The 14,962-nt window shown below is 36.0% G+C and overlaps 1 protein-coding gene across 1 annotated transcript in view; it reads left to right on the forward strand.

Annotated features, from left to right (window-relative positions):
- TBC1D19 (TBC1 domain family member 19) overlaps positions 1-14,962 on the forward strand; it is a 142,861-nt gene that overhangs the window by 23,567 nt on the left and 104,332 nt on the right. Inside the window, exons 2-4 of the mRNA XM_057727769.1 lie at positions 4,798-4,870; positions 5,837-5,882; positions 12,344-12,419. Of these exons, the coding sequence (XP_057583752.1) occupies positions 4,798-4,870; positions 5,837-5,882; positions 12,344-12,419 (195 nt within the window). The remainder of the gene's footprint in view (positions 1-4,797; positions 4,871-5,836; positions 5,883-12,343; positions 12,420-14,962) is intronic.

Consider the following 14,962-nt stretch of genomic DNA (forward strand, 5'->3'; position numbering starts at 1 on the left):
AAATGAGGCTGAGAGATGATTGCAGGTCTTCTCATGCCAAATCTCACTCTCATTTAGTCCCAAGTGATTTTAGAACTATGCTCTGATATATCCAACGATTCTGAAACATTCTATTCACTTAAAAATACTGAATTTAAATACTATATTAAGAAACAACACTCTTTCAAATGCATTGTTATATCAGATACTCCATAATCCACTATTGTGATTTCACATTAACTTGTTTCTACACAGATCCCAGAGGAAAACAAAACAAAACAAAACCCTGCTTCTTTTGTCTCTTCATGTTTGGACACTTAGAAATGTGTCGTTGGTGAGGAAGGATGTAAATCTGCCCTGGTCTTTCCAAGTATTTGGGCTCGCATATGTCCACTCATGGTACCTTGTACAAGTGAGGTAGTACTGCAGGGGGTATGCAGTGGCAGGCATGGGCCAGGCCGAGCCAAGGTGCATCTGCTCAGCACTAGCCCCCGTCCTGGTGCACTGCTGAGATGTGGGGCAACATCTGATGTGAGACGGGACACGCCACATGGTAGCAATACTGTGGGATGCATAGTTTCAGCAGTTCTAAGTATCAGAAGCCCTTTTCTGACTTTTGTACGTGTGATAAATACTTTTAGTGATTTGTCTTCAAAATAAAAATATCCAACTACCTGCTTCTCTTTTGATTTCCTGCAGTGATTTGTTTGGGAGTGTGCTGAGATTGCCAGGAGGGCTGTTAAAAATGTAAACACCTATCTCTGTGAATCTGGGTTGTTTTTTTTTTTATATTGAGCAAAGAAATGCAAAAATAAATTAGATATTGAGGCCATATCAGAATAAAGCTGTACCTTTTTAGTGTTAATCATACCTTAGTGAGAAAAGACTCATTGTTTTCATTGTCTAGTAATATCACTTTCAATGTGTTTTATATAGTAGGGTTCCAAATAGGGTTCAGATTTCATTTGAAAAATCAGGTTATGCTGCTAAAACATGTTTGAGAATTGCTGTGCCTTATCATGTTGTCCTCCTGTCACTGTCCTGCTTCTGAGTCTCAGATTTCTTAAGATTCTTATAATTAGCTTAGATGATTAATGAATTTTGGTTTGCTTTTGATATCCAAAAGTGTATCTATGAGATCTAGTAACCCTGAAGTACTGAAAATGCTTAGGAGGAATGATCCTTTTTTTCTCTTGAAATTCTTTAAATTTTGCTAATTCTGAGTCATTTCTAAATACAGACTTCGTAAAAGAAAACCTATTTCCTTTTGCCTTGATACTCTTGAGTAATGAGCAGGGTTCTGTAGCTTTTAAAATCCTTGGAATAAGAGACTGGAAAGCAGTTTCTTCAGTTAAATGTAAGTTTTATAAAGTTCCTTGTGTATTTGAGGGGAAATTAGTTTAAAAGGATAGAACATGGTTTGGTCACTATTTTGTCAAGCAACATTTAATGCCAAGTTAACACTTGGGATGCAGAAATGAAGACATGGTCTTGCCTTTGAATTTAACAGTTAAAAAGAGAAATAGGTGAGCTGAAAATTACAGTGTAATTGGGTAAGTGCTCTCACAGAGGAATAGCGTGTACTATCTTTGCAGGTAGCAGGTGGGGGTGGTTGGGAAAGAAGCTAGTATTTGAGGGACGTCTGGAAGTGGAAGCTAGTAGGTATTTGCCAAGGTGGTGAGGGAGCTCTTGTATCTGAGGAAACAATATGAACAAAAGCCTGGAACCCTTAAAGTATTTGACAGTGGTTATATCTCACTGTGACTAGCCTACAGGGTATCAGGGAGGAGGTGTGAGAGGAGAGGATGCTGTTGGCTTGGTGGAGCAGCAGCTGATGAATTTGGAGAGAGAAGTTGGTCTACGTTGTGACGGTCCCAGTGTGTCCTGCTGAAAAGTTTAGACTTCTTATATATGCTGTGGAGATCCACAGCCAAGAAAGACTTACCATTTAGGAAGAAAATGCTGGAGTATGGATTGCAAAAGAGAGAAATTGGTTTATTTAGTCAATAAACATTTATTGAGCATCTACTATGTGAAAATAACTGTTCTAGGCATTGGGATACAAAGGAGAACAAAAAGACAAAGCTATCTGCCCTGGTTGAGCTTACCACTTCTAGTGTAGGGAGGTATACCAATAAACACGGTAAATAAATAAATCATACAGTATGTTAGGAGGTATATATGCTAAGAGAGAAGAAAAAGTAGAGTAAAGCAGTGTGAGAATGCCAGGTAGCGGGTAGTTGCAATTTAAATAAGATGGCAGCACTACTATATATAAAATAGATAACTAATAAGGACCTACTGCATAACAGGAAACTTGACTCAATACTCTGTAATGGTCTACACGGGTAAAGAATCTAAAAAAGAGTGGATATATGTGTACGTATAACTGATTCACTTTGTTGTACACCTGAAACTAACACAACATTGTAAATCAACTATATTCAAACAAAAAGAAAAGAATAAAGTACACATACCAGATGGGGAGCTGACCATGTTCTTCCTCCTTGACCTATAAACAGAATGATCAGGTTGCCTTAATAAAGTGGGACTTTAGAATGGAGAGAAGGAATAGACTGGGGGGACCTATTTTTCTTTTTTCTTTCTTTTTTTTACCCTTTTGGTTGTAAAGTAAAACACAAACAGAAGCTACAGAAAACAAATTTATAATGTAATGAATTATTATAAGATGAATGACCTTAAACAACTACCCTGGTGAAAAAGTGAAACTTTGCCAGCCGCACCAGAAACCTCACCATTTGTCTCATCCTAATCACAAGCCCCTCCCTCCCAGACAACCTGATTTTTATGGTGATCACTTTCTTGCATTTCTTGGTAGTTTTATTAACCAAATGTATATCCCTGGATGCTCTTAGTCTTGCCAATTAAAAAAAGATTTTTTGATACAGCTTTTAAGTCTTTTAAAAATCTATAGGTTTTCTCTCTTTCCTTCCTCCCATCCCCTTACAATTGATCAGCTGAAGAACTGGACCAGTTGACCTTTAGGATTTCTCGCAACCTGAATTTTTCTGATTACACACTCAGATGGTGCAGCTTAACATGTTCCTCTATCCGTCGTACACCTTGTAAGTTGACAGTTGGACCCAGAGGCTTTGATGAGACTCAGATGCCATCTCAGTGGCCGCGACTATAGGCAGTGGATTCTCCTTTCACTGAGAAGCACACAGGGCTGGTTGTCTTGTTTTGAAGTTAATAGCTGTTTCTGCTCAATGCCTAGAATTGATTGAGGGTTGCAAAGAGGTGATATTCTAATTATATCATATCTGTTTTAGTTATTAGCTGGGATATTTTTATAAAGAGACATTTCCCCTTATCTGTTATTTGGTTACCAAGCAGTATAGTTCCTGTGGGAAAGGCAGGCTAAATAAATCCCCTTTTCATTTATTTATCAGTTTTCAAGGAAATAAGCTGGTTCCCTGTCATCCTCAATTTTTATTACTCTTATCAAGTTTTTCTTCTCAGAAAGAGAGAAGGGGAGTCCCGGCTGGTCAGTTTCAAGAATGCACAGGTGCTGGGCTGCGCCCGCGTCTTCACACCTCACTGCTGTACTGGCTTGGACGAAACCTCTTCCAGCACCGGCTCCTGTCCTAAAATTAGCTCATCATGTTCCCGTGAATACTTGCTGGCTGTTTTGGGGTTCTCCTCTTTTCATATCTATCAGATACCCCTCTGCTTTTTCTCGTATAGATGCTAATACCACACAGGTCTTGTGACTATTGGTTTGTCCCCAACGCTTGTATTTTAGGTTTGTGGGGGATATCTTGTCACCACGTGTGGTTGTAAATGTTTACCGTGGGATTTTGGTTTTGCTCTCTAGTTGCTTGGTCTGTTTTTGTGTGGAGATCAGGGAGATTAAAAAAAAAACCTCACTGCCACCCATGCCATCTTCCCAGAAAGGGGTTAAATCATAGAAGAATTAGAATAGAATTGAGAATAACTAAAGTTTCTGACTTGGAAGATTTGGTGAATGGTAATTTCATGGATGAGGATTAAAAATAGAAGAGAAAGAGAAAGGTAGTGAGGGGAAGATAAGATCAGTTTTCGATTTCTTAGATTTGAGATGCTTATGAGATACCTTAGTAGAAATGCCTTCTTAAGAAATATGCTTCTAGAATTTGATAGAGCGAGGTGATGAAAGATGAACACTTTGAAGGTAATTGAAGCCATTAATAAGCTGGAGAAATTAGTATTTTTGGTAAAAATTAGCAGTGTGAAAAACCAGTAGAATAGAAATCATGCAATTAAAGATAAAAAAGAGACACTAATGAGCCTTTGTGAGTGAATAGTTTTATATATTTTCCATAAATATGTACAAGTGCAGGTTTACAGAGCAGCAACCCAAAGCTGACACTGTTCAAAGCTCCAGTTAAGTGGATGCAACGGGGCTTCTGTTTATTAGGTGTGTGTCAGTGCCACATATGCTAAGTATAATCTTAAGAGAATGAATTTATAAAATCTGAGTGTTTTTCCTGTTAGAAAAATAGATGTTAAATATTCATAAAAATAAAACTCTTAGGTAAAGATGTTAACTATTCATAAGCTGCAAGGTTTAATGTTTTAAGACTATAGTATACTATCACAGATCCTGTATTTTAAGAGTGGGTGAAAAAGTCTCTCTTACGAGCTATTCCAGGTACTCAGGTGCTCTGACCTCATACTGTTTTTTAAATAGTACGCACATTTGAACATTCCTTTTTAAAAATTTCATTAGCACTAAATATCATCCCAAAGGACTTACTTTTTACTTACCTCTGTTTTTTCCTTTCTTCTTCCTTTTCTTCTTCTTTCTAAAATTAGGCCAGTCTTCAGAGACCTGAGATTAAACTTGAATCACTCAAAGAAGATATTAAGGAATTCTTTAAAATATCAGGTTTGTGAGTTGCTTTTTTTTTTCTTCTCTAATTCTTTAAGGCAAAATAAGGAAATACTTTATTTTGAGGGAATATTGTATCCACAGCCAATTACTCATCCAATATTGTGAAACAGTGGCTGGATAGGTTTTTATTTGGGGAGAATTAGAATTTTTAGATATTTCTGCAAAAATGCTGCAGAAATTCAGGAACACTTTGGGAATGACTGCTTTACATTAATCAGCTTTAAATACTGTTTACCTTCCTGGTCAAAATACATCCTGAATGTATTAAGAATCTCCTTAGTTAAGTAACTTGTCTTTTACCTTTCATTTGTGGCTTTTTTCCTTCTATGCTTCTTTTCTCTCCTCTTTTCTACCCTTTCAAAGAAAACAGAAGAAAATCCCAACTTTTTTAGAGCAAGCTGTTTAGAAGCTTTGCACAGGGAAACTGAAATATTAAGTGGTTTACTTGCCCAGATAAGTTCAAGTAGTTAGCAGCCAAGCGAACTGATCTGACTGGTGGTGCCTCATAATAGTCTACTTCTGTTGTTTAGGAGTTTACTGACTAGTTAATTGTCATAAATTACTTGTGATCTTTGTCAGGTGCCTGGCTGTTTCTTGCCCTTCCCTTGGTACATTCCTCATAGCACTGGTAGTACGATAGCCAAAGATGTTGGCATTCATTGAGCACCTTAACGGAAGAAGGAAATATTCTTCTCATCTTAAGAAAATGGTGCCATAGTTTTACTTACAAAATAATAAATCATGTTGATAACTTTGCTACTTAATGTTAGCCAAGGTATATTGGTAAATATATAAGAAATAATTCCTTAGTATAACACTTTACATAGCAGTTGGCAGTTGATAAAGTTCTTTCACAAATGAGTGTGATGTTAAAGTTTTTGTGAGATAAATTTAATTATAATGTATGTTTATTTTTAAAACTAATATGTTTGTATATTTTATTCCTTTTTTTTAAAATAGGTTGGGAGAAGAAACTTCAGAATGCTGTGTACAGTGAACTGAGCGTGTGAGTTTTCCTCCCTGTTTTGAGACATGCTTGTGTTTGGCTGTAGTTGCTCTGTGAGTCGTGGATATGGTGTGCCGTGTGTACCCATTGTTATTATTTCTCAGTATTTATGTGGCATTTCATGTAAGCTACTACTATTAAAAATTACAGTCTTGCCTGGGAATCAACAGGTGGGGTTTTTTTAATGCCCAAATTTTTGTATTAACAATGCATTTATCCAGTGTAATTAGGAAATATAATATTTCTCATAAGTGAATATTTCAGGTAATTTAAGCTTACCAGTGCTCTTTTTATTACTGCCATTTTGGATGTTACCCTTTTTCTGTCTTTGTAAACTGACCATTCTAAATACCATTAACTCTTTTTTTGAAAAAAAAATTGGTGTCGTTATTAAGAACATTAATGTTTTTATTTGTCTGGATTTGTTCTCAGAGTCTGCTGAAGTGTATAGAACTATTTGTCACTACAAAAAATAAAGATCCCAAATGTTAGCTTTGGTAGTTTATTTAATGTTCCATTATTCATCAGTTATTTATTTCTAGCACTATACCAGACACTGGGAATATGGCATAGAACAATGAACACAATTTCTGCCCTCATGAAGTTTAGAATCTAATAGAGTCCTTATGTCTTTTCTTTTTCTGCTGTCAGTGTACCTGTGTCTCTAGCATTCTCTAGTTTCTCACAATCCCATTTCCAATTTGCTCCTTCTAACCTGCTGTTAACTGGGAAACAGGATAACGCAGTTTACCAGAACTGTTTCTAAAACAAAGAGACGCAAATGAATGCTTGTGGATTTGTGCTTAGACACACGTTTTTAAAGTTAGTATTTGCTTCTTTGCTTATTGCTATGTTCTGAGTTGGTTTTTGAACTCCTGAATAGCTATCTATTAACTAAAGTTAATTGCGATGATACTTTTGGTTCTAGTCACTAAAGGAAAAGACATTTATCATGACAAGTAAGGTTTTAAAATTCTCCAAATGCAGTAGTAATACCACAGGTTGATGAAACCAATATGGACATGGTGATTTATCTCTTTGCCTATTAAATCTTGTAGCTTCAGTGTCTTTGTCTCTGTTATGGGCAGAATAGAAGCATCTGCTGTGTATAATTCCAAATATTAGTATTTCATTCATTGTCATATCTTTGGTATCCTACATAATAGACATTAAATAAATATTTTATTTTGAATAACTTGTTGGGATATTGGAAGGAGCCCAGTAATACTACCTTTTTTCCTCGCTTGGGTTCTGAACAAATTGAGGAAATAAAATAAAACATAAAAGCAAATGGGAGATCAAAATCATACTTTTATTTGTGGTAAAGACTGGGTAGGAGGACATAGCTTAGTGCAAGAGCAAAATAAGCTCTTTAACTGAACTCCAGTCTTAAATAGACTTAACCTTCTAGTTAAATAGCATTGGTGAGGTTGTTCAGTTTATTCTTCGAGAATTTAAAAGTTGGAGAAGGCATTAAACCTCTTCTGTGGTGTAGTGAGTAAAGCCCTGGAGAGAGGCCAAGCATGTTACAGTGAGGGAGCTCTTTTCACGTGAAAGGGCACATCTAGGGTGGGGGAAGAAGTGTTTCCTAACACAAATCAGAAGAATAAAGTAAATTTAACATATTCTGTTGCACTTTTCATTGACAGAAACCATTAGATGGGCAAGTAAAGAAAGCAAAAGTAAAGCAGAAATATATATTGTTAAGTAATTGGAGCTGAAAAAAAAATACATACTCTTCATTCCTAATAGAAGTGTGAACGCGTGAGCTATACAGGTCCTATCTGGAATTTGCTCATGTCATTTTACTCGTTTTAGTAGACATTCTAAAGATTTTAGTCAGATTTTTATTTAACAAATACAGCAGGAAAACTTCTGTATTGTGTTCTTACATGAAGCTTATAATGCTAGCCCAGGTTAGCTCTTCCCACTTACAACTTCCTGCTTTGTTTAACTGTTATTGTGTTAGTAACCACGATAGCTAGTAAATGATGGTGCTGGGGTTTCAGCTCTAGCTGTCTGATTCTAAAGCCCGTACATTTTACTGCATCTCACATATACAAGAAGTCCCCCACATATGAACATTCAAGTTACGAACTTTCAAAGATGTGAACGTGCGTTTGCATGTCCAATCACGTAAGTTAGTTCACGTGTCTGGTGTACACTGTCACCAGACGTGCGTGCGTCCTCTACAAGTGGTTGTGCTTTTGTGTACTTTACTGTACAGTACTGTATAGAGTACGGTAGTACAGTATCTTTATTTCAAGTTAGTTCTGCAAGAGGACAGCTTCCCTGAACTCCTTGCTGTGTAACATGAGGAGCTTACTTATGAAGACCTGATGGAATTGGAGGCCCAGAGAAAGGATGAAGAGAGACACGAGGAAGAAGTTAAGTGAAGAACCAAGGAGATTCACGACACAAGAAATGGCTAGGGGATTTTCTTTGAGGAGGCACTGTTAGTTTTTGAGGCACAGGACCTGAAAAGAGAATGGTACATGAAGGTTGCAGCAGTCTTTCAGAATGTAATCCAGTGCTACTGTGTCATCTATGACAAGAAAAAAAGAGCTTCTACCAGACGTCACTGAATCTGTTTTTCAAGAGGGTAGATAGAATTGAATCCAGCAAGAAACCAGCACCCGAGCCATCAATGCCAGGCTTCCCTCCATTTCTTATTGCTGACAGTCTTTCAGCTCTACCATTTCCCACCTCCCCTCTAGTCCCCGACTCTTCTTGCCTATTCACTGGATGCCAGCCCCTGTGTGCCAGCTGGTGTTACTGTACCACTGTACTTTGCAAGGTTCTGTACTGTAAGATTAAAAATGTTGTATCTTTTGTGTTTGTTTCTTATGTATTATTTGTGTGAAAAGTATTATAAACCTATTACAGTACAGTACTATTTAGCCAATTGTGTTAGTTCGGTAGCTAGGCTAACTTTGTTGGACTTACAAACAAATTGGACTTTATGAATGTGCTCTCGGAATGGAATTCATTCATATGTAGGGGACTTACTGTATTTACATCTTGTTTCTTACCTAGATTAAAAGTGTTCTGAAAGAAGAATTATGTCTTACATTTCTTTGAGTATCTCCTATAGCATTAAATAAATGACACTGAGTCAGCAAGTAGTTATTGAGCCACCCAACAATACTAGCACATTATTATTCAATAACTAAATATTTGTTGAATTGAGGAAACTTAGTGTAACTAATAATCCTAAACTTACTGTAAAGTTTTAAGAGAGTCTTTACATTGAAAATGTACTGATTTCTTTCTGCATCTTATTCTTTATTGTATTCTGTGTGGAGCAGTTTATAAAAAATTAGAAGACCTGTTATTTTCCCTTAAGGAATATAAATTAAAGAAATGTATAAACTTTGTTTAAACCTTCTATATACGTATATATTATAAAAAATATATACTGTAGTCTACTGTTGTAGGAGATATATGCAAGTGTCTACTATACCTTGGAGAGGTATAAATGCTGAACTACATTGGACCCAGAATGGAAAGATATTAGATAATGAGTACCTTACACTAGACCACAAGATTGGGTAAATCTTTATAAATACAGTGTTCTCTGGAAGAGTCCTCAGGTAGTAGACCCGGGCACCTCCAAAATGTCCTAATCATAGTTCTTCTTTGCCTTCTTATTTTTAAATGTTAAACTGTGTGTTATTTGGCATGTGTTATGTACAGAACTAGATGCTGGGATAATGAACAAGCTAGGTAGATGGTCCTTGCCTTTTATGGACCTTGCATCCCAGTGGGGCACAGAGACTTTGAAGAGGCAATTACAGTACAACATAGTAAGTGCTGTAATAGGGTAAGTACAAGGAGTACATAGTGCAGGCAGTTAACTCAGACTGGGGATGTCATGATGACTTGTCACAGGAAATAATACTCAGCCTGAGATTACAAAGCTGAGCTGGAGTTAGTCAGGGGAAGGAATAGAGAAGAAAATTGCTTTAGGCACAAGGGAACAACAGGTACAGAGGTTTAGAGGTGGAAAAGAATATAGTATATTGAAGGAACAAAAGTTGTATGGCAACAAAAGTTGGATGGTAGAGAGGAAAGGGGCATAGGAAAGGATGATGCTAGATCTATAGGCAGGGATGTGCTTCTTACTCAAGGATTTGTAGACTGGATCCTAAAAGCATTTGGGTGCCATTTTATGATTTTAAGCAAAGTAGTGACATAACCACAGTTACATTTTATTTATTCAGCAGCGTACTGGGTATCTAGTAAGTGCCACACCTTATGCTAGACCTACTGGAAATACAATCACTGGTGAATAAGCAAGACACTGCTCCTGACTAACAGCCAGGCAAATTGGCAAATAGATTGAAAACAGTGTGGATGCAGGGGAGACTGCTTATGAATCTGTCAGATGAATGCAGGCAAGAAATGTCAGTTACCTGAAACAGTGTCAGTAGAGTAGAAGATGAGTGGTATTTACAGGGATTTGGGAGACAGGAAGAGGGAGGAGTCAAGAGTGATATGCAGGTTTCTGCATTGTTCCTGTCTACTGACCCTCATCTCTTCATATTACTAAATGTAAAATATGTGAGGACAGAGATTTCATTTCATTTCATCTCACTTCACTTCACGTCACTTCATTTCATTTCATATTTTGGCTTTGCCATGCAGCATGTGGGATCTTTCCCGACCAGGGATTGAACCCGTGCCCCCTCCATTGGGAGCGTGGAGTCTTAACCACAGAACTGCCAAGAAAGTCCCAAGGACAGAGATTTTAACATGTTTTGTTCACTGCTGTATCTCTATTGCCTTGAACACTTAGTAGGTTCTCATTAAATATTTACAATTGAATAAATATCTAACTTTATTTTGGTTTTAGTATGAATGATTTGGGGGTTGCCACTTCTTACCTTTTTTTAATGAATAAATTTCTTTGGGCATTAAATAACCCTTAAGATCACCAGTAAGTGCTCTCAAGTTTCAGCCCTAAATTTATAAGTTTTATTAAATTTAGAAATAACTACCATTAAAATGGAAGAATTTTAGAGTTATATTAAATTATAAACCATGTCTCTTTACAAACAATATAGTGAGTGGTATAAAATATATAGCTTTTAAACTGTCTTGCGTATAAGAAGAAATACTGAGGTTTCTAGAGATTGTCAATTTTTCTTTTCACTTGTGAGTGGGGAAAGTGATTTGTTTAGGTACATGGAATGCAGATTTTAGTAGAAAAAAACAATTAGCCAGAAATAATCAGTTAGTGAAACTGTCTGATGTCCCCTTTGGATGAGGAATTTCTCGAGAATTCAGTGTATGGTTCTTGATTGTTAGAACATGGTTGCTTTGCTGTAGGTACAAGTTCTATGACTGATTTCAGTGGGAGCTGTGTGTTGTTATGAAAGAGGTTGAAACCTCTAAGTAAATGTTAAATTGCTGTGTTTCCTATTGCCTTCTCTATGATTTTATGTCGCTCTGTGCCTCTGTCATTACATTTCAACTGTCCTGCCTTTTTCTAATTTTTAAACATTCGAGATTTTCCCACCTCAGAGTCTTGTGCTTGCTGTCCTCTTACTTGGAGTGTTCTTCCCCCACACCTTTGAATGGTTGGCTCCTTTTCACTCATGTCTTGGTTCAAATATTAGCTTTTCTAGACACCTTCCCTGCCCTTCCAGATCTCTTTTGACTCTATCCTGCTCTCATTTTCTCGTGGTACTTATTACTATTTTATATTGTTTGATTTATTTATTTATTTGTTTTTATAAAATATTGACTCTTTCTTCACTAGAATATTAGTACATGAAAACAGGAGATGACTGTCTTAATCCCACCATTATACTTAGTACTTAGAATGGCTCAATTAGTTGTTGAATAAATAAATCTGTTTTCTTAATAAAAACAATACATTTTGAATTAAAAAAAGTCATGTTACATAGAAGACAAAAAATTTATGACATTATTTTTTACAATTTTATTAAATTTGTGAATTAATGTAGAATGTAATATATTAAATACTAAAACATGGCTATCACAAAAGGGAGTATTTATACTATCATTTCAGTCCTATGGAAAAGGAAATTAGGAGAAATGAGAAAAGTTCATATATTAGTAAGTTAATGGACTTCTTTAGACTTCAGACTTTAAAAAATTTCTCTGTGTTATAGTATTTATATACTAAAATTAAGAGTTGTGAAAATTTTCATATGAGCACTTACAGAGATAAATAATTTTAAAGTTACCTAAATTTATGAATTCACTTTAACTTTTAACAAGTCATTAAGTTGTTAATTTAAAACTACAATATTAGTAGGATAAGAATTAAGGTTTTATTTGGTGGTTGTACCTTGTGTAAGCACAAAGAACTGCTAACAAATATTCTATTTCATTTATATCATGGACTACAGAGGTAAGTAATTTCTAACCAAGCAAACTGATTAATTATCAAGAGCAATATATAATATTCAGCTCCTTCTTCTTATCCTCAGGTTTCCTTTACCCAGTCATCCTGCTGCACCTCCTGAGCATCTTAAAGAACCTTTGGTATACATGAGGAAGGCACAGGTTGGCTATTGTTCATTTTAATTTTATTTTTCCATACCAAGTTATATAATGCAGAGTGAAAGATCCTTATTAATATTAGGACTGTATTTATTACATGAAAGACTGGGTAAAGACCACTAAAGTGTGAATAGTATTTGCATACTCTTTATTTTCAGTAACCAAGAATTACACTTACTTAACTATAGTAATCTTGAAAATGTTAGGTAGGAGAAAAAAAAATCATGTATCATACCAGCCTAAAATGTAAAATATGATAAAAGTAAATATTATTTAACAATTTGTTCCTCATGTTCTGTGATATTAAAGGAATGAAATAACTCACTCTTCCCTTAAAATTTTGGCTTTTGACACCAGTGTTACTGATACAACATTTGTAACATTTGTTTTTGCAGCAGGTTGTTACATACTGTTACATACTGTATTCTATTACAGAACCCAAATGAGCCTTGTAACTAAAACGGACTGAAAACAATGAAAAGTCACTTTAAAAGAATAAAATAGAATAATTTTAACATAAAAAACTGTAAAAAGCTGTTAAAATAGAAACTTAGTAAGTTCTGTCGCATGCCCTTACCTCCTTTAGCTGACCTTTGCCTGGGCCCAGCCTGGTCTGCCCACCTGTAAGGTAGCACTGTTCATGAGCCTTCCTCACAGTGCTGGGGCCTCTCTAACTGCCACTGCTGAGGCATTTAGTGGACCTCTCCTTCACAGACGCAGAAATTATTACGAAAATCTTCAAATATACCCCAAGGAACTCCCATGAACCCATCACCCAGCTTCAATAGTTACCATAGTGTTTCTGCTGCTCCTGAGAAGTGTTCTGCTGCTTTGAGTTACCATGTTCCACAGTGGGAGATGTTAGGCAGGTTTTTATCTTTCTGCTTTTATTTTCATTTTAAAACCCCTCAAAATTAGAAGGTGAAAGGAAGCAATATAAACAAAAAGCATGGAGATATTGTAAATATGTAATATATTTACATATTTGTAAACGTGTAAATATATATATGTAATATGTAATATATGTAATATATTTCTATCTCTAGGTGGTACTTTGGGGTAGCAATCTACAGTATTTATTATTGATATGTCATAAGTCATAATCATTACATGATACGTGTACAAAATAATAGTTTGGTCTTCTGTTGTAAAGATATAAACTCAAGAAAATAAAACTAAATTCTTGGGACTAAGTATTTTTTGGCAAAATTTAAAAATTTCTGAAACTTTTAGAGAAAGTATCAGTTTTAGCACAAGTATAAAAAACAAAACGCAAAAGTTAGTTTCCTATTAAGACTGAAGAGATGCAGAGAGAAATAATAGGTCTGTTCTTGAAGCCTACTGCTGGTTGCTGAGACTGTGTGTGAATGGTAGATGTGTGTATTGTGTATATGTATGGTACTCCTCCCTTTTCTCTCCAGGCTCACCCACTAGATCCAGAGTTGGCATGCTACAGCCCGTGGGCCAGATCTGCCCTGTCACCTGTTTTTGTATGGCTAGCAAGCTAGAAATGTTTTGGGGTTTTTTTTTTTTTTTTACATTTTCAACTGGTTGAAAAATCAAAAGAAGAATAATATCTTGTGATGTGTGAAAATTATAGGAATTAATAAAATATGTTTTATTGGAAAATAGTCATGCTCCTTTATTTACATATTGCCCATGTCTGCTTTTGCACTACCATGTCAGAGTTAAGTAGTTGTTAAATAACTGTTATATTTTAAGCTGTAAAGCTTAAAATTTTTACTCTCTTCCCTTTTACAGGAAGTTTGCAAATTCCTGCACTAAATTATTCAGTTCTTTAAGATCAGGGACTGTGCTTTTTATCCTCAGCATCTAAGCACAGTACCTAGCCCACAGAACACTCTTAGTAAATGTTTGCTGAAATACAGTTGACTCTTGAACAACATGAGTTTGAACTGCTCAGATCCACTCATATGTGGATTTTTTTTAACGCTACATACTACAGTACTACACTAACTTGGGTTGGTTGAATCCGCAGATGTGGAACCATAGGAACGGAGGGCCGGCTGTCAACTTATACTCGCATTTTCCACTGCGTGGAGGGTTGGCTTCCCTAACCTCCAAGATGTTCAAGGGTCAACTGTAATTGATTCTTTAACCATGGTCACACTAAATACCTCCTCCACCAGTTAGTGTTTGCTTGTCTTCCCATATTTGTTCTCCTCTAGTCATCTAGTTCTTCAGCTCCCTGTTCTATCGGGCAGTTCTCTTCTTTGTGTGAAAGCTACCTAGTCTGGATCGCAGGACTACTATTCTATCATGTTCTTTCTTTCCCCTGATATCTTTTCCCCCAACAGACTTCTTCTCTGTCTGCCATTCCAGTCCTCAGTCTAAGGCCACCTCTACTGTCTACTTTCTCTCTTCTCCCAAACTGTTGAATACTCAGGGCGAGAAATCGCAAAAGTTCTATGTTTATCATTAGTTTAGTCTAAATCCATTTATTTATCTTTCACGGGATTCACTTTGCTGCCTCTCAATCCTTTTGTTATTAATTATTCATTATCTGCTTTTTCAGCTGGGTTTTT

The sequence above is a fragment of the Hippopotamus amphibius genome, chromosome 3 (assembly GCF_030028045.1).
Source record: "Hippopotamus amphibius kiboko isolate mHipAmp2 chromosome 3, mHipAmp2.hap2, whole genome shotgun sequence".
NCBI classification, from domain to species: Eukaryota; Metazoa; Chordata; class Mammalia; order Artiodactyla; family Hippopotamidae; genus Hippopotamus; species Hippopotamus amphibius.